At 42.9% G+C, this 21,218-nt stretch overlaps 1 protein-coding gene across 1 annotated transcript in view; it reads left to right on the top strand.

The window, feature by feature from the left end:
• The window catches only part of LOC118098059 (netrin receptor UNC5D), a 186,023-nt gene extending 174,513 nt beyond the window's left edge, over positions 1-11,510 (top strand). The window contains exons 15-18 of the mRNA XM_035141476.2: positions 739-888; positions 2,459-2,623; positions 2,897-3,075; positions 6,015-11,510. Coding sequence (XP_034997367.2) covers positions 739-888; positions 2,459-2,623; positions 2,897-3,075; positions 6,015-6,213 — 693 coding nt within the window. The 3' untranslated portion in view covers positions 6,214-11,510. The remainder of the gene's footprint in view (positions 1-738; positions 889-2,458; positions 2,624-2,896; positions 3,076-6,014) is intronic.
• Positions 11,511-21,218: the final 9,708 nt, after the last annotated feature.

The following is a 21,218-nucleotide window of genomic DNA, read 5'->3' as shown; positions in this document are numbered from 1 at the left end:
TGTAGTTAATAGAGGGTTAGAAAGTACAGACATTTTATATTTGCTGATATATTTAGAGTAGTGAAATTGAAAAGAACCCAAAAATAAATCTACTTATGTAAATTAAAGATGCATGAAAAATGTACTTAAGTACTTTTACAAAGTAAATGTACTTTGTTATATCCAGCCTCTGGTAGTCACATCACAAACTCCTACAGCCTGGGATGCATCTCGAGATTCAGTATTCTATCACAGAAGAGAAAGAGAAGAGAACTTTCAATGATTAAAGGATATTAGCTGCATTAAGATTTTATTGTTTGTTTTCAAGATTTTAAATGGGCTGTCAGCACGTTATCTAATGGAATTTAGCTCAGCTCTGAGGTCGATCAACCTGATGCTTCTAGGTGTCGGGTGATTTAGGCTTAAACTTACTTGAGACTTTGAGTTCATTTGTTACTTTAATCCTCAATTATTGGTGATGTTTAAAGTTTATTGCTTTTGTATTTTTTCTCTGTTACTTTTATATATTTTTTATTTTCATTTAAAGCCTGTTCCGCACTTCTGTCGTCTGTGGTTGTTTGTGAATGACGAATCAATAGAAACATTGTGTTGTACATGAACTGCTTGTTTGTTGTAGTTCCAGCCTGGTACAGTGAGTATATATCATCCATATAACATTTAGCATCTTCCCTTTTTCTCTGCTTCCCTAACCCCTCCCGGGTCCCACCAAAAAAATCCACCAACACCTTTCTTTATCAGGAGGTGGTGGTGGGTGAGCGCAGCAGGGGCGGGCGACTGCTGGAGGAGCCGAAAATGATGCTGTTCAGGGGGAACTCTTTCAGCCTCCAGGTTTCCATCCAGGACGTCCCACAGTTACTCTGGAGCATCAAACCTTTCACCACCTGCCAGGTAGGCGACTCCTGGCTGTGAGTTTTTGTCGTTTTGAGTTAAGCAATGGAGGCAGCACGCGGGTTTACTGCACACGCATCTCCGCTCTCATTTAAACCGAGCACCGCTTGGTCGGGGATCACACAGCGGTGCACCTTCATCTTCTCTGCCTCCTCTGTTCCTCTTTTAGATCCTGTCTCCTCCACCAGTTTCGCCGTCTCTTACTTGTTCGTATCAAAGCCAGAGGACAGCAGCAAGGACACAGCATGATATCACTAAGACTAGCTATCTCACCCACACACACGCCCATACAAATTTAATTATGACTGCCAGGCAGGCACACACATGCACATCTTATAGTTATCTTCCTAGGGGTCTACATGCTGCATGTTCTGCCCTGTGATGTTTATCCCACCAGTGACATCCTATTAGCAGAATTAACCCATGCCTTATAGAATACCAACAAGGTTTTCTTATGGAGGGGGAGAGCCACGGTGCGTTCCTACAGGGAAGATGACTATAGGCTTTCATTCAAACACTGCTCTCGCTGGAAGGAGGCTCTTTCAATGCCACCACCCTCCTGTCTGATGGATGAGAAGAGGGGGTGATTCATCTGTAAAACAGTGTTTTTGATCCGCTCTCGCTGCGGCCGAGTGCGGGTCACGCAGTCGTTAGTAAATGGAATGTCGAAATTGTCCCCTTTCCGATTCCGCTCGCTCCAAGGCTCTGTTACTTTTTGGAGTTTCTCAGTTGTCACATTTGGAAATCTGGAGATGGAGTGCAAACTGGGTAACTGAAGTCGTCTCTGCCCCAGTTCCATAATCACATTACAGCTCCTGATCTAACAGATTGGCCTTTCCAAGCTCCATGTTATCAGAATATGTAAAAAGACATAACAAGCTATGTGGAAAATATGCCTTGGAGGGTTTGACTTTAAACCTGTGGGTTTTACTTTCACTAAAATAATCCTGAGATTATTTATATCAGTGCACAGCCTATTGTTGCTAATAATGTGGGTCTGTTATATATATATATATATATATATATATATATATATATATATATATATATATATATATATATATATATATATATATATATATATATATATATATATATATATATATATATATATATATATATAGTAATGATTGCATGTAAAATGAACCACACTCTAAAGTAACTTCATTTTCCCGAGCAGCAGTGGGTAAAATAACATGAAATTCATTAAATTTGTGCACAAATGACTCTTCCAGAACACGATACGTTTCTGTCCCAAAGGGCTCTAACGGCTGCTGGTGTTCCCTCTGACGGGGAAACCGCTTGATTAGGCGAGATCATTGATTGGCTAAAGAGGCCACTCATTCGCTCTTAATTAATCATGTACACAGCAAAGTGGGCGGCGAAGCAGGATTCAAATAACGAACGTCTTTAGCAGGGATTTAATGAGTTTGTTGTCTCCTCCGTCTAATGCTTTCATCGCTCTCCCTCTTCGTCCCCCCACCCTCCCCCTTCCCTCTCTCTCTCTCTCTCTCTCTCTCTCTCTCTCTCTCTCTCTCTCTCTCTCTTTCTCTCCCTCGTCGCCCTGCAGGAGTTCTCCTTTTCTCAGGTGTGGGCCAGTAACCAGCGTCCCCTGCAGTGTGCCTTCTCTTTGGAGCGATACAGCCACTCCACATCTCAGCTCTCTTGCAAGATCAGCGTGCGACAGGTCAAAGGCGAGGAGCAGATACTCCAGGTCTACACGTCTGTGGTGGAGGTGAGTGTGTAGCACTCGTGGAGACGGCCTGTGCGTGTGCTCGGTGCACGGGCAGTCGTGCGGCTTGTTAATAGGTTCTTTTATTGGACTGAATAACTCTTGATTTGATTTAAGGAGCTGCTTAATGAGCCTCTCAGGGAACTTTTCATGTATAGATTGCAAATTGTCTTGATAAGTCCTTGTCCTTGTCTTCATATCGAGGTGCGGGGAATTTGAGCTGCAGTATCACTATCACCCTGACGCCTTGTTCTTTCTTTCTGTCTTTGCTACCAGAATGAGAAGGGAGTGGTTCCCTTCTTCACTCAGTCCGACTGCACCATCACCTCTCAGACAGGGTCAAGGGCCTTTAAAATCCCCCCGTCCATCCGTCAGCGGATCAGTGCCACCTTTGACACCGCTAATGCCAAGGGGAAGGACTGGCAGCTCTTGGCTCAAAAGCTCCACATAGACAGGTATGAGTTACAGCACTGTGAGACCTCCATACTTATTGCTCATTTTCTCATTCTGTAATTTCCATCAGGGTTGGAAACTGAGGTTCCTTCTAGTTGGTGCCAACACACAGATTCTGGTGCCTGAGCTATGTAATGAAGTTGTTGCCCTGCTTACATGCAAATATCACGTGCATGTAACATTAGCCTACAGTTAGCTTGTAGCTACCTCAAACTTGGGGCCACAGGACAACAAAATGATTTCGGCAGCTGGACGTGCAGTAAATGTCGGCGCAATGGCTGAGAGCCGAGGGAGCAACAGCTGGTAGAGTTGGTGGCAGTGTGCACCTCATTGTTTACGATCCGCCGGTGAACTGAGAGAAAGAAGAAGGAAGAGACGAACACGGCAAACATAATGAAGCACCTGGTGACACACGGTTGCATGTGAAAGCAGAGAGATACACCATGTTGGACTGCTCACGTGACCCCGTGTCAAGCAGTGTGGGCGTCTCTGGCCCCGGCAGTGAGGAGACGACTAATGACCAGTATTTTACTGTATCAACCTCGGACACTGTTATTTAGGGTTAAAATGTTTCGTTCGTCGTTTTTTGGCACCATTTATGCACCGGAACTGTTTTAAAAGTATTGATTTAGCACCAGAATCGGAAAAAACCTAAACATTACCCCACCCTAGTTGCTATGTGCTTACTGCTGAGTCATGATTGCAGTGCACATTGGTTCGGCTCGTGTGTTTTATTCAGGTGTTAATGCAGAATCAGTGAATGACTGGAAAGAATAAATGCTGCACTCTCTGCTCTCCCGCCGCTGTTTAAACGCTGTTCCCACTTTGAATACTATTTTTAATCTGGAATTTCGGGGCCGTGTCGGCCCTAATCTTCCATCAGCAAGCAGCCTTCAGTAACCCGCCACATTGCTGATTTCATTATAGATCTACACATGCAGAGAGAAGGTGGGGGTGAAGGGGGTACAGACTAACTGCAGAGAAGATGCTGTGTTTTTGCTAAAATGGATGGTCTCAGACCGCTGACAGGCCGGGCCGCTGGCGAGAAAACATATTCGTGTTAGCGCTCCTCATTAGATCTGCATGTGCTCCATCCTCTGACTAAACCCTGCAGAGGTTGAGCCAGGTCAGTGTTGCGTAGGCTGCCGGAGGATTTGAGTTGTTTGGTGATGGCGTGATCTCTATTTGAGCTTGATAGGAGAAGTCAATAATCAAGTGCTTAAAGCAGTACGTCTTCTCTCTGCCTTACGAGGGAAACGTTTACCAAGAAACTGTGATAAATAAGACAAACACTGGTGACTGAGGAGTGGGAGAGGATTTTTCGATATTTTTCAGCCTAATAGAAAACACACCTGGAAAAATGTGTTTTTACCTATTTGAGCTGATTTGTGTAATTATGTCTCTGAATGTGTGGGAACACTGAGGAGGGACAGAGGGATGGAACAGGAAAAGTGAGCCGAGGGCAACAAAGGAAATGCCCATTGTAATGAAACACTGCACTCTGTTGGTTAGGACTAGTAACAACAGCAGAGGAAGGTCTCACCACAGACTGTAACTAAATGTGATTGGACCATTACTGTCAGCCATGAGACATTTCCTTGTAGTTAATATTTTATTATTGCCTCTTTTGTACTTTCACTCGCTCTCTTGTCTGTTTGTTTTTAACTGTGCTGCTGTGACAAATACATTTCCCTGACGTGGGATCGATGAATCTTATCTTATCTGAGTTCCAGTTATAAAACAAACAAGACTTTTAAATATGTTGCATTGTTGGAAATTTCGTTTTTGCACAGCTGTGTTCAGGAATTGAAATGAACAGTTTTAGACTTGAACCTTTACGCTTCACAGTTTTGTATTTTCATCTTTTCACACAGGCCAGTATGTGTGACAGACATTTCCACCATGGAGCAAGGAAAATTCATATGTACAAATCTGTTCTTGCACAGCGATATTCAGGTGTCAAAAGACAAAGACAATGCTTAGTTATTATACTCATCATGTCCTACTAATCCCAGATAGCTACGATCAATTCAAAATACATACCAAACAAAAGTCTCAGTAGGTTAACTGATCGATATATTATTTATATTTTTTAAACAAACATTTTCCAGTGAATAAACAACTATGGCTCATTCTTTCATAGAACTTCTGCATAGTAAAGCACGATATAAAACATTGAATCAAAGTCCTCTTCCATTCATTTCTCCTTCACTTGAATGTTTAACCTTCACTGTGCAGAATGCGTTTGTTGAATGTTTGTCTGTTCTCACCTTAAATCGAACCTCAAGCTGTGTACGTACAAGAAACAACCTTCCTGGTTCCCAGAGGGACGGAGGTGTCCGTGAAGTCAGGAGCATCTTTTTGTCCAGCAGTGAAACATATTTTGCATATTCAATTTTCATAAATTTGAATTGGTCATTCTCTATGGAAAAGGTGTATCATAACAAATGTTATTTAAAGAAAGCCAAACATTTACACATCATATTAGATATCTTTATTTGATTTATTAATATTGCCCATGAAGACAACCTGGAAATGTATTGTCATATACCATAAGAGATGAAAGTAATGTTATATAAATGAGTGTCTATTTGGCACCAAGACCCCTTATGATGTCATCACGGTTGTAAGTGGTGGGGCTGGGAGTGACCGGAGCGGAGGGGGGGTCGCAGCGAGTCACTGAGACGACAGCTGACAGTGAGAGAGACGAGAAAACAGATTAAAGGTTTGGCAGCAATGATATGATTGGCTGATTGACATCATGGCAAAATCTGATTGGATTACACCCAACAGTCAGCTGATTAGTAAAGGCAGGGAGAGTGGTAGAGAATTGTGAATGAACATGACATAGACAAAGTGAATTATAGTGAAATAACTTTTGTTTTCAGGAGTTCCTCCATGTCATCGACTCTAATTTTCTTTTTTTTATCCTGTCGTGTAGGAACCTGTGCTACTTTGCTTGTCAGGAGAGCCCATCATCTGTGATTCTGAGTCTTTGGGAAGCTCAGCACCAGGACTCGGGGGATCTGGACTCTCTGGCCAGCGCCCTAGAGGAAATTGGCAAGGTCCAGTCCCCCTCGTCCGCCACACTTGGCTGCAGCAGAGAGGAGCGGGACTCTGGATTCACGAAACTTGGGTAGGGCAGGTCTACGGCAGGTTGAATCTTGATGAACCTGAACTGCATGAACAGTGATGATCGGGTGTGTTGGCTCACACACGGAGGTGTGGAGGAGGAAAGAGGACAGCAGGGAAACTCAGTTTTTTGGACTGTTACTAAAGGGACATTTCTGCTAAACCAAATGGCACATACAGACACACAGGAAACGTGGATCAACTGTGAGGGAGTGTCTGAGTTATCGAGAGGCACCAACAAAAACTGTCTGGATTGGGATGGAAGTATCCCACACCCGTCCGTGATTGAAAACTGTCAGCTCCTCGACACTTCGTTCAATAACCTCTATTCAAGGATTATGGGTATCTGTGCGAGGAGACCTCTCCATGTGGGATGGAGCGTGTTGTAGACAGACTGCCAATCAGGTTGGTGTTATGACCTTCCCAGGAGCGGATGTGTTGACACCTGCCGTCAAGCAGTCTTCTGGGCTGTCAAAATGTTTAGTGTAACGTCGTTATGTTGTCATTCATTTTCTAGATCTCCTCTTGCTTCGTTTTCTTTTCTGCGCTGTGTCTCCGCTGTTATTGCTGGAGTTAGGTGAAAAAACTCAATCTTATCCAAACTATAGGGTCAGAGGATAGTGATGGTCCCCACTGATCAGGATTTAAAAGGATCTGATGCTGTCCAAACAATAAACAGGCACAATGTGTATAAGAAATTACTTTAGAAAGTTTCCCACATTGACATGAATCACACAGATAACAAATCAACAAACATCCTCATGCTCATCAACATAACACGTGAAGGAGGATAAGTCAAGCTGCTTTCAGACATGCACTGAACTCCAGATAATCCCCGGACATTCTCCAGAGGAGCTGTATGTGTGAAGGCAAATGTCCAAGTTTCTCCAGCCAGCCCCCTGGTAAAAACTGAGAATGTTCGAAAGAGCCGATGCAGGAGATCCTCCGCAGGATTCACCGTGAGCGGGGGGGGGGGTGTTGATGATGTTTCTGAAACGTAACAGACACAAAACAAAAACAAAAAAAAGAAAAGAAATATCTCAGGATGAATAAACACGGACGAAGACGTCAAGAGAGGTTTTGGCGATAAGAGCTGACTCCAGTGTCGATGTGCTCTAAATAAAAACATGTGATTTCCACAACTGAATTTCTATTTTACATCCTGCTCTGCCTGCTGCAGCACCAACAACACAGATTTCTGTGTGTTGTGAACACGTCTGAGCAGAGAATCTCCTGCTGTGTTGTTCATGTGTGAAAGACAAACTCCGGAGAAAGTCCGGACCCAGTTCTCTGCACATCGTCCAGAGTTCATGTCTGAAAATGGCTTTAACTGTTCTGTTCAGTTCTGTTCATTTCTGTTCTGCATCTGGCAATACAGGCAGCTTCCGGTTCTTTCGGAGGAAATTAGATGATGATAATTAGTTTTACTTTACATTTTAATCAAAATCTTGACTTGTAATTTTTGTGTGGCTTAACTGGAGCTGCCCTTTCTGGATCGCAGCTCGGAACAAATACTCGGACATAATGTTTTGAAGACACTTCACAAGCAGAGGCTGTTAGACGACAGAGGAGAGGGAGTGAGAGGTGAAGAAATCCTAAAATACAGGAGGAGCCCCACATTCAGTCGCTCAACCTGCGCCCTAATCTTAATAAAGTGACTTTGTGTTGAACTCTGTGTTGGCTCTCTCTTTTCATCTACATAGTGAATTCAAGTCTTGAAAGGCCCGACATCCCATAATCAGCTACAGCAAAAACTGTATTCAGCAAAGAGATGAAACAGAGACCCATGCAAAGTTCAATTTTCAGAAAGATGTAACCGCGCTGTTCAAGTCTTAGATGGTTTTGCCAATGGACCGAGTTGATGAGGCTTCTTCCCAATGTGCCTCAGAGTCTGTTGGTTTAAATCAGTCACCCAGGTCATGTGAAACAATGTCATTGTCATTCCTTCATCAGATTTATTCTTGAAGGCTTCTTTTGACATTTTGGGAAAGTGTTTTGCTTTCATGCTTATAGAGATAGATGAGGACATTGATAACACTTGTAGAACAGCAGGAAATGTGAGGCTACATGTTAGCTTAGCATAAAGACTGGTAACTGGGGGAGCAGCGAGTCCTGTCTGGTCCAACTGGTCCAAATCTCACTGATGTTAAGCACACTGATTGACATGTGGCACCTCATTTGTTGAATCCATATAAAACTAGTTTGTAACTAGAAGGTCACTCAGTGGACTCACACCACCGAGGCCCAGCTGTCCCCTCAGGGAGCAGTTTAACTTCACTAGATCCAGAGTTTTATTTGGATCTGCATCAAATTTCACTCATAAGATCGATGGATAATTCTCTGAGAAGTAAATGAAAATGTTGAACAATGTCCTGTTGCACAATTCTAAAGAAAGTACAAAACATCTGTTCATCAGTTTTGACATAATCCCGCTAACAATAATAAAACGCAGATGAAAACATAACCTCCTTGGCTGAGGCAGAAAAAAACATTTGCAACAACTTGGGGTTATTTGTGCAACTGTTTCTTAGCCGGGTGCAATGACTCTGACCCATTTCCAGTCTTTATGCTAAGCTAAGCTAAAAGCTGCTGGCTGTAGTCTTATATTTAGCAGGCAGGTGTGTGACTGGTATTAATCTTCTTGTCTTGACTCTCAGCAGTAAAGTGAATAATCTAATTTCCCAAAATGAGCAACTGTTTGTTGGGAAACCAACGTCAAGCTGATTTCTGTGTTCGTGGAAATATACAGAAAACTCGAATCAAAAATGATGCAAACCTGTGATCTATCAGCAAGGTGCATCGTTCCAATACTTGCCTCTTGCTCTTGTCATCAGCAACTACTTTCATAGTCATGGGCCAAAATTTCCAGCTAACTTTTTGTCTGCTGATCCCTGTTGGTGAACGTCTCCCATAGTGACACCAATAAGAGCAGTCTCACCTGTTCAGCTGAAATCTGATTGGCCCCTGAAGTGCCCCTGTCTTGTCAGTAATCACTTACTAACAATACTAACAATAAATATAGCCATTTGTTAATTTAAAAACAATTTTGAAGTTCACAATTACCTTGAACAAGGAACAAATTAATGATGAAAAAATATATTCAAACATGTGTGGCTTTGCTCAAAGCTACAGAGCAAACAGTAAACAAGGAATGACTTAAATGTGCACAGCACTGAATCAGTTACTGGGCATATAATTGGCCCCTCTGTGTAAATTGTGGCCCCTTTATGGCCCCCCCGATTCAGAAAAATCCTAGATGCGCCACTGTGATGTATCATCGTTCATCACAGACCATGTCCTGCATCCTCAATATCACCCTGTTCACGTTTTGTTCATACTTTTCGATGTGTTTACAGATGTGTCTGAGCTTTGGATGGGATCAGTCAGGTTTCCTAGTATCATAAGAAAAGGGAGGTAACACTTCATTCCAGCTGTGTGCACAGACCTTTTAGAGGCAGGCAGTGGGAGTAACACAAAAGTGAACATACTGAATTAATCAGAAGGAGAGCCAAAGATGGGACTCTCCTTGGAGCGAGCACTCAGACGGGTGCTGTTCACTCCTTCATGCACGGTGCAGGAAAATATCAAAACCCCTTTCAACAACTTAGAAGTTATTCTAGTCGACAGAGAACTCGAAAAAGGAAAATTCATCCTGACAACCGCCGTGTTGAGCGTCCCAATGAGGGTCCGAATGCTACAGGAGATGTTTGAAAGCTGATGGTCTACTGAGAAACCAAATTAGCATTTAACATATAAAGAACTGGACTCTGAGACAGGATGGAAATATCGTCCTGTAGAGAGCGGGCGTAGCCGAGGCTTTATGGCACCACATCACTCCAGACCACCTCCATGCCGGTGGACAGCAGCCATCTTTTCCACATAATAGTAAATATAACGTACTGCTCTGCACGTATGATCAGTGTTACACCCCGTTCTCTAATTTACAGTGATTTCCATTCAGGGGAGGAACCACACCTTGCTATGCAGATGTAAAACAAACACTTACTGATGTTTTGATTTATGCCGTCTTGTAAAGACTTCATGGACCCGGTTATAGAGTTGACAATTAAATGTAGATTTCTTTTATTTTAAGGCCCTGAAATGGAATTTTTGGCTCAAGGCTTGGACAGAGAGGAGATATGCTGCCAAAATTCACTTTTCTGTTCCCAACACGTCCAGTTAAAATGCCTTGGACACTGGTTGTTTTCAGGCATTTATTGAACATTATTCTTTTGTAAATCAGATTTACACTGCTGTGTCAATTCCCTGCCCTCTCATTCACATACATATATATATATATATACATACACACACACACATATACAAGCAACATTTTAGAAGAAACTGATTTATTGTGTTCTGCATCACAAAAATCACAGTTTTCTAACTAATTGTGCCTCTGGGGGTTTTGTGTCATCAGAAAGTCTGGCCAGAATGTTTTTGGATTATGATACACCATATCAAATAAACTAACATGCTATATGCAAGCTGTAGAGCTCATCGCCGTGCACGGTGCCCACCTTGTGTACACTGCACACGTGTTTCCTAACAAATCTGAAGCATTTAAACCTGTTGTCTCCGATGCCAGGAACTTACAGCGAAAATGATCTGACTCAAAGTGATGTGACCATCTGTGACCTGAGGATGCACAGTCTGTCCGTCTGCGTCCTTTACTCAGTGTGTGTGGGTGTGTGCGTGCGTGAGTGTGAGTGAGTGCGAGAAGGAAAGTTGTTTAACTTTTCAAAAGCCCTACCACATGTCCTTGGAAAAATCCAGCCTACAGTAGTGCTACTATTTGAGCTTCTTCAGATGTGTGACGTAATGTTAATTTTTTTTCTGACGCTAATATCTGAAGGTCTGCATTGCTTTAGAGGAAATAGAAAACAATGCTCACTTAAGTACAAATTTCACAAGTTTTATTTTTTAACCTTTATTTTTAGTTGCTGTTTTTACTTCAAGTGTTTTTCTTTACAGGAAGGAATTGACTTTCCTTTTTAATCTTTCTCTCGTGTGACTCTAAAAAACGAAAACAGCTGGAAATGTTGAGAATGATTTTATTTTTTAGATAATTGTGTATACTGTGAGACACGTTTATGTATGTTTGATTTGAAACATCTGGATACATTGTCTGTGCTCAACATTTGATTGAAGTGTTCTATGAATGTTTGTGTTAAGAAGGTGAAACGTGACTGCTCATCACTGGTGACGTTCTCTTAAACTTCTTTTTCTTTTCTTTTTCAAAGGTTTGCTATTTTGAAACTGTACAAACTGTATTGTGTTGAAATAAATATGCAGTGAAAACAAATGATTTACACTTTTGCTGTGGTTTATACGTCGCACTTTCCATCCAGATTATTTGAAGTCTTTTTTAGGTAGTGCTCTGCAGAGTGGGTGTAACCAGGATTGACTTTCACTACTTCTGGCCAACTGCTGAATAAACTCCTCTTCTCGTCTCCAACGTGTAACGTGTGGACTCACACTTTCATAAATCTCCATTTTGAAGTTTTTTTTTTCATGTGATATTTTAGGCATTTATCATGAAAAAACCGGAGTCTGCAGCCATGCAGTCGTGGCTCTCTGAGGTACAGTGATACCAGCAGTAAAACACTGTGTATCCATCCATCCATCAATTCATTATGTGTACCGCTTATCCTTCAACGGTCGCGGGGGGAGCTGGCATTGGGTGAGAGGCGAGGTACACCCTGGACAGGTCGAGGTTACAATTTGATGCTTTAAAATAGGACAAATAGAACAATATAAGCACACGAGGGTCCCATTCCCATGTGGTACATCCCCACACTCATGGTCGTGCTTGATAAAAGTGTCAAATATGAAGAGAAATAAATCAAATATAATGTTTATGTCAATGATAAGTCTACAGTATCAATTACAGGTTGAGAGCTGCGGACAACACCCAGGGACCTATTTAAATAAATATGCTGCATGTGTTGAGCTTGTACAGTGGCTTCAAATCAAATCACACTTTATTCATGTAGACATTTTTGTTTTTGCTTGTTTGTTCTATTCATCCGAAGAACTTTGTCCATAGCTCTGTTGCTAGGCAACGTTTGCAAAGGCGGGGACAAGCTTGTGAAGCAATAAGAAGACCAGACCGTCTCTTTTCAGTTTGGCTGGCTACGCAGCCGGTGACGGATGCAGCCGACGATGGCCACAGTCCTCGGAAAGCTGTGACCCACTAGTTTAGAAAGGCACAAGTCTTTGTTTATAAGGTCCAACCATCCGCACGGCATGTCGGAACTAAAACAAAGCCGTGAAAGAAGGAACTAAACTGTACTGTAGCCGACAATTTGAATCCATTTCTAAAGTTTTGAGCACAGTGGCTTCAATAGTTGTAAAAAGACATTTTACAGTTTGCCAACCCAACATGAAGGGCGTTGGAAAGGTAGAACTCAACAGTCACTCTAACAGCTTCATAAACCCTCCGAAATGGCATTGGGCTCCCACTGACTGGAATAAATTACATAAAAATAACCGATTTGTCATCATTTAGCTTATTCATTGTTTTTCTCATCTTAAAACAAATTCCTTATGTTTTCAGCAATCATTTCACTGCTCCATGATTTCTTGCATTTCCACCATTCCCTGTTTATTCATGAATGTATCTTTTTTCTCTCTCTTTTGAGTCTAAGGTTGTAACTTTTGTTTTTTGTGCTTGTCTATTATTTTGTAATCGTGTTCCATATTGTCCTTTGTACTGGCCTGTTTCCCCATTTGTGTTTGGGACCCTCGAAAACGAGATGATACATCTCAAGGAGTTTATCCTCTGACAATACATTCCTATATTTAAAGGACTCTGAGAATATGAGGGAAAAGATTCTCTGGTTGAAAGAGGCTAAAGCTTTACCCTTTGGGCATCAGTCCAAACACCGTATATCTTATGAACAACATACAATGCTCAGCACCTGAGGAATGCCATCCCACAGTGAAGCATGGGGGTGACTATTGTGATGCTTCACATAGGCAGATATAGGCAGAGGGTAGGATGAATGCAGCCAAATACAGAGAGGTCCTTGAATTAAACCTGCTCAAGAGTGTGACCTGAGACTGGGGGCGACTGTTCATCTTTCAGCACGATAAACACCCTGAAGCTTACAACCAAGACGACGCTGGGGACAATCCCGTGACTGTGCTTGACTGGCCCGGGCCGAGGTCGAGCCTTAAACCTCCACAGAAGATCAGTGAAGAGACATGGCTGATGCTTCCCAGACAAGCTGATGGAGCTGAGAGGATCCAACAGGAAGGTGCCACAATGAGGAAGACGAGATGTGTCACTGTGCTCAGTGTGATGCATGGATGCAGCTCAGTCTCAGCATCACATGAGATGAAGAAGACTGTCATGTGCTGGTTGTGCATGACTTAAAGGGATAGTCCACGGAAAACTGAAAATTCACTCATTATCTACTCCCCACTATGCCGATGGAGGGGTGGGTGACGTGTGTGAGTTCACAAAACACTTTTGGAGTTTCAAGGGTAAACAGCGTTGCAGCCAAATCCAAAACAAATTGAAGTAAACAGAACCTTCTTCAGACATAATATAAAACATAACATGCCTCCATACTGCTCCTGTGGTGTCATCCAAATGTCCATAAGACCCGACGTTCATATGACTCCAAACTGCTTCATTTACACCATGTCTTAAGACTTATTGTCCTCTTATATCCTCCTCGGAGGCGCGTTCACTTTCTCATGGACACACAGGAAAAAAACGCACACACTCTCGCCCAAGGGCACTCGCCGGGTGCACGTTTGCATCGCTGTACGTCCGGTAGTGAACATTTATGAATGGGCCTCCGGACCCTTTGATGACACCACACAAGCAGTATGGAGGCATGTTATGTTTGTAAGTCTGAAGAAGAGGTCACGAGTTACTTGACTTGTACTGGATTTGGCTGCAACAAAGTTTACCCCTGCGACTCTAAAAGTGTTTTGTGGACTCAAACACTTTGGTGAACTATCCCTTTAATGTACATGTATGATCAAAATCCACCAGCCTCATAAATAACTGGTTGATATTATCCAGACATTAGCAACAATTAAACCTCAAACAGCAGATGGCACTGTGTGCTTTCTTCTGAGTGAAGGTTATCTTATAGGCATGTCTAGACATTCTGTGTGTGTGTGCTTGTGTGTGTGTGTGTGTGCATGTGCACAACTGTGGGTTGTTTCCATGGCATGAGGTAGTCACTCAGACTTGCATGTGTGCCCCTTCACAGTTTGGGTAGGGGCCAGTCAGGCCTGGCACTCAGCAGCCCAGCTACACCCCGTCTCGTCTGACAATGCCAAACGCGAGACTCTGATTCCAGTTCTGCTGCAGTGCTCAACACAAGTGAGGTTTTGTTAAAGAAAATTCAACAAATGACAAATTTAATATACTGACTTTATACCAAGCACCTTTCCCAAGGTAGAGCATGAATAGTTTAGTTAATGTTTAACTATTCTACCTGCTCTAGATTAGTATGGTCACTCATCCATGCAAACCGTGCCCCGGCCGGATGTCATCTGTCCCAGAAAGGCAAACAGGCAGGTTACAGGCTCTTTCAGTAGACCCCCCCTCCCTCCCTCTCTTTCTCTCTCTCTCTCTTCCCCTCTAGACGCTACACACACATCCCTGGCACAACCAGAGCCCTCTCACCCAGTCCCACTCGCCCCACCCTGCGCTCGCCTCTGGACAACTGCTCTGACTCAAATGGATTAAAGATGACTCTCTTCTCTCACTCTCATGTTTTCTGTTTTTTTCACCCTCGCTCTTGACTTCTCCTTTTCTTTCCATGCCGGATGAAAGGCCTCCCAGACACCCACTCCATGCACATACCATTCAGGCCAGGACACACAGGAAGTCTATGTGCTGCACGGAGAGGAGGAGGGCGGGGAGAGAGAGACAGAGAGAGAGAGAGAGGGAGAGAGAGGGGGAGTGGCAGAGGAAAGGAGAGGACGGTGGGGGAGGAGAGAGGTGGGGGGCTGCTCGGCACAGAGGGAGAAAGGGAATGGGGGGGTGGAGGAGTAGGGGGGGTGAAAGAAGGGCTAAACGCAAGTCATGTGAAGCTCATGAGAACTAACCTACAAAAAAGCTGGAAACTTGTTTTCCTTTCACTAACTGTTTACTGTTTTCCTTTTGTCTCATCTCTCGATCTTTATACTCTTAATCTTGAATATATTTCTTTGCTGTTACCGTGGCAACGTAGCATTTTACTTTATTTTAAATTCCTCCTAGATGCTGAGAACAAAATGCACCTCTGTGCCGAGCGTTTTGTAACAGAGGCTCAGTTATGTCGCAGCCAAGCGCTAATTGATTGAGGTTATAAATCCCATTTGCACACCACCGACTGTAAGTGCATTACGATAATTGCATACTAACTGTGTTGACCTCTTTTTTTTCTCGTAAACTTCGGAAGCAGTGGAGCCGAGCCCCTGACACCAGCGCGCTGAATTCCTCTCAGTTGTTTGGAAGATTTGGTTCTTGCAAGAGGCGCCATGCCATTTAGCTGTGAGATTAGCTTCAGCTCAAATTTGCTATGGAACTGTGGATGATTGGGTCACGTGGAATGGAGCGCTGAGTGCATTTGTTACTATTACAGGGAATATTGCCCCAGTGCATGTGTGTGTGTGTGTGTGTGTGTGTGTGTGTGTGTGTGTGTGTGTGTGCGTGTGTGGGTGGGTGAGTGGTGAGGGGGTTTTGACTGCAGCCCCAGCTCGCGGGGGGAACGGCGTCACGTCGCATGCTTTGAATTACTGTACATTTGGGGCTGGTAGACAGTGTGCTACCAACTGTCTCTCAGTGGATCAGACAGCTAACATCAGCACTGTGGGTTCTGCCACGAGTCCTCCTTTAATTCCCACTCGCTGTCTTTTTCCCCAACACACTTTTCTTCCTCTTCAACTTCTTTCAACACTGTCTCTCACTTTATATCCACACACACACACACACACACAGAAAAACACACACAAATAATTCCCTGTCTCTACTTTTACTTATTTCAACTAGCGTGTATGTCTTATTATTTATTCATTATTCATCTTCTCTCCTAAATCACACAGTATATACAACGGCACACAGACACCGACACCCACACACATTCCTGTGCGCTGCTCACACAAACACACAGATTTGCCAGTGTTTATACAGTTCACCGGGCAGCTAATCTGCACGGCACTGCTGACTGAGGCCTGTCTTTTGTGCAACAACTCTTTTAAAAAAACAAGCGTCAGGTGACTAATCAGGCCACATTACAACATTGATCCCGGCCTTAAAACCCGGCCTGGCCCCTCCCATGACTCCTGCCCAGGTGGTGCCAGGGAAAGTACTGATGACATCACTACAAAGGTCTCAACAAACACAGGCATTCCTCGCTCGATAGCAGTCCAACGTGTTAATATGCAGCCTGGCCTCAACCAGACCAAACCAGTCAAGACGCCTTTATCTCGCCGCCCGCTCTCTTTCATCAACCTCACGTTCAACCCTCACAAGCAAACACCTTCAGGTCATTCACACAGTTCCTCTGACTGTGTGCGTAAGGAAGCTTTACCTGGTTTGACAATGACACTCTTGACAAAATATTTCCTGTTTTTTTTTTTGCCAGGAGCCGCCACACTATCAGTCTTCTGCTTTTGTCAACTTCAGGGAACCATTGGTACTAGGAAGTCAATGTCAAAGGTGCTCCGCAAGAGGCCTATTGTAATTAATTTAGGGAAATTATCCGTTTAAAGGATTTCATGCAATTGTTTTACGTTTTAAGTTGATGTAGAAGACTTTTGTCAACAGACTCATTGAATTAATTCTTACTTGACAAACAAACCTAATTGAACCCTCACATGACTTGTTTAAACTGTACTGGTTTTTGTAGAGTTTTTTTCTTTCTATTTTCAGCCATAGATCGTTAGCAGGAGCCCGCTTGCATGTTGATGTTCACATTTATCTCAAAGCACACGTAGAGCTGCTAGCATGGCGGTTGGCTCTTGTCATTTACAGTGAATGGGAAACTGGTCTAAGACTTTTCAGGCCCTACTGTGTTTTACAATACATCTATCTTGAGTTAAAACAGATTGTAGATTTTAGGCCACTTGGGGGCAGCGAACATTTAATCAGTAAGAGGTTTATGGACCAAACTTGTTTCATTCGTTTGGAGTCGTGTTGGCCACCTGCCTTTGATCTCTGTTTTTGATCTCTATCGTCTTCAGAAGGAAACATCTGGCTCTTACACTGATAAATTTTGTCTGTTTTTCATTTGGCTCTCGAGAACTAGCCAATTAGGTAGTAGTGCTGATTATAAGTGATAGCATGATAACATGCTAAACTAAGATGGTGAACATGAAATACATTATATCATGTCAGTAGTTGTTGGCAGGCTGACGTTGGTTCAAAGCCTCCTTGTGCCCAAGTCCTAATTACTAGCATGGCCGAAGACGCTCTTCTTTTATTATCAGTAAAAACAGCTGCCTGTAGATGAGAATGCTGAGAGTGACCCAGATGTCACGATAACGCTCCACGTTGCGTCTCTGCTTGTTACCATCCTTGTGTATCTTTGACTCTGTTGATTTACCTTTTGTTATCTCTCATGTTGCCTCTTTTCCTGCTGTTCATCTTCACTTCCTGTTTCACCTGGGTCTTACTATTGGCCTCTTCCTCTTGGTTACCAGTCACACCGCACTGTGTCTCGAGGTCTGCCTGATTACAATGCCCCGCCCTAATTTGTCACCCCTGTGTCTTGTTCACTTGTATCTAAACCCTGTTGTTCTCTTGTGTTCCTCACTAGTTTGTCTTGTTGGGTTCCCTAATCTGAATTTCAGAGTTTTCCTGGTGAGTTATTGTTAGTTATTGTTCAAGGGTTTTTTTTGTCCTTGCCTTTTCTTTTGTGTGTTCTGGATTCCTTCACCTGACTCAACAGCATACAGTCATATTAAGGAATTTGTGTTATCAAGTCCTTATGGGCATCTGCATTTGGGTCCTCACCCAAATCCAAACCCAACACTGTGGGCTGGAAAGCCAAGCAGATAGTTACAGAATCTAGAATGCTGTCTATGAGGAGAACTCGAGAGTTGGGTGCAAATGAGGTTCTTTTTTCTTTCAGGTTTTGTTTGTTTGTTGGTTTGATTACTAATTATGAGGCTTACACTTCAACTACTGAACGGATTTCTCCCAAACTCGGTGGAGGGATGTGGTATGGGTCAGGAAGGAACCTATTCAATTTTATTGTGGAATCTGGATCAGGGGGCGGTTTCAGGATAAAAAGAAATGTTAAAATGTTATATTGTGAGATACGACAAAAGTCACTACACCCGGCTAATAAAAAGTTGATTTCTCAGAGAATAATTCATGGCTCTTGATGGGAAATCAGCAACATTTAGGAGACTGATATTTATGAGAGTGTGCGATTATGTGCAGATTCAAATAGAAATCTGGATCTGGTGAATTTAGATAAAGTTTTACAAAGAGGACTGTTGGGCCTTAGCAATGGTATGTGCTCTATTGAGTGCCCTTTGAGTTTTCTATGCATTTGTTACTACAAGGCACTCTGTTTGTGATCCTTTGTTAAGATAAAGAATATTGATTAGTGCTGCTTTAAAATCCCTTCATTTGTTGGAGTTTTTGTGATTTATAACACATATCATGTTGTTGTGTTTTCCCTCCACTCCGTACGCTTGAGAGCGAGGAGGCGGGGTGCACTGGATGAATGTCCGTCCTCCTCGCAGATGGAAGAAACATAAACAATATCATCAACTACTGTGTCAGGCTATGGCCTCTCATCTCAGCACAACATTTACACTGGCCTTTCTCCTCAGGCTGTAAACAGGCTGCGATGACGTTGTGGTTCTTGTTATTATCCTGCGTTCTCACAGAAACTGTTGTCCAGAGAGGCTGTGGTCATATCTAACCCCATTAGCAAATATTAGCAATTATCTTTATTCAATTGATATGGCAGTTGTTGGGAGGACAGATAAACGATTAACATGAGTTGCACGTAAAACTAAGTTTGATGCCCTGGCACATCAAATGAAGAGGTCGAGGTGATGCAAGGCCACCGTCTTGTCACATCCCAGCTGTTAGAATGTGAATCCATTTCTCAAACAATGATCTATCCTGTTTCCTGCTAAGAATACAGGCATAAAGTCAGTGGTGTGCGTTTTTCTTTTAACTCTATAACAAAATTGAATCAAAATTAATTACAGGAAGTACACAACAGTTGCTGCAGTGAAATAATACAAGATTGGGGAACTTTTTTGGTGTTGTGGTGTATCCCAACAACAAGAAATCATGTGCCTTATTTCGAACACTTCTTGAGTTCCTTGTCATTTTTTTTTCACTCTTCCTAAACTGCAAGTGAAACAATATGCAGCAGGCGTCACAAGATAAGTCACTGGCGCTCAGGAAGGTTTCCCTTCCTTCTATTTTTTCTCCCTTTTCCTCCGCAGGTCACTTCTGTGAAAAAAAGCCCTTCAACACACCGCCATCTGCTGCGGACACACGCCTTCATACACAAATATACAAACACACTCACAGGCCATCACACTGCTCCCACACAGGATATGTAAATTCCTCCCGCGCTACACAACATTTAGCAGCAAACTTCCTTCACTGGAAAAGTGAAAGCGTAAAACGTTCTCCCTCAAACTACAAATGATGAATTGCAGAATTTTCTGCGATATTTGTTTTTCTAAAAGTCTTCTATTTGAACTAATCAACCCAGCGGCCATAAATACAGACTTGTTCAGGATAGGCCTGCAAATAACTCAATCTTACACTTCCTGTTTTTGAGCACGTAGTCAGTGACCTCAGGAGGAGGAGCACAGGATGTGTTCCAAGTGGAACATACAGATAGAGATTTCCTAGATAGTTTAATTGAAACACGTTTGACTTTGGCAGGAGGAGAGGATGGGAGGCATCTGCTGTGCAACTGGAGAGTTGCTTGTTCCAGATGAAATGATGGGTGTTAAGTCTAATCAGTTCTTTAATATATATTTCATTTACCACTTAAACAGCTCTTAAACACCCTTACAACTTTTCTGACTCTCTCTCTCTTCTCCAGTTTGATGGCCTCGCTCACATTCAGCCGAGGACTGCGAGCAAACAGCAAAGCCGTGGGAGAACTGTCAGAATTAGTTTTCTCAGATGTTTCGCCAGGCAACAGAGGTCGTCTCTTATTTTCAGACGCTATATAATAAGTGGCATCTCCGATTTGATCAGATCACACAGTTTTCATCAGGGTTGAGCTCACCCAGGCAATTTGACTATAATTGACACATTAATTATCATAATGCAACCACCCCTCGCATCCCCTACCCCTCTGTAATATCACTATCATGCCTTTGGTCACAAGATATTTAGCTGGTCATCGTAATGTTTCACAACACGGTGTCGTCAGTGGAATGGGGAATGAGAAGTGAGAGATGTGCCAGGCATTATTGACGGTAAATGTGTCTAGAAGTCGCTCAATCCATTTGCGTTCACGCCGCTGCCGAGCAGCAGGCCTGTGATTTATTTACACTGGTTGTTTTGCCGTGTATGTTTATTTACTTGTTTATTTTGTAAATTACCCTGGTGTGGTCTCAGTGGAGTCTCGCCCAAATATCTTCCGCCTTTCCCTCCCCAGACAGACAGACCACAGAGCCACTTAAGATAAGATTTTGTCAGCAGGAACCACATTTGAGAGGATGTTTGTTTGATGTAGCTTCGTGCAAATAGTTGTCAAAGAGGAGTTGGCTTCTCTCTGGAGTTCTTAAAGTGCAAAAACTTAGTGTGTGGAAACACTCTCAATGGGTTAAAATCCAGTAAGATGAGAAAATGAGAGTACTCCTCAGTGTCTGTGTTGGCTGGTATTTATGTCCAACAGTTCCACTGGATCATTCATTTACTGGCACTTCAACTCGTGGCACTTTAGTCTGGTCTGTTATTACTAGTTAGTTACACATTACATAGTCTGGTTAATGTGAATGGTGTTAGCAACCCATGAGTGAGTGTGGATCAAAGCATGAGGTTGAATCATAAAAACCTCATTGG

The sequence above is a fragment of the Hippoglossus stenolepis genome, chromosome 18 (genome assembly GCF_022539355.2).
Source record: "Hippoglossus stenolepis isolate QCI-W04-F060 chromosome 18, HSTE1.2, whole genome shotgun sequence".
Taxonomy (NCBI): domain Eukaryota; kingdom Metazoa; phylum Chordata; class Actinopteri; order Pleuronectiformes; family Pleuronectidae; genus Hippoglossus; species Hippoglossus stenolepis.
This window is presented reverse-complemented; position numbering and strand designations above follow the sequence as displayed.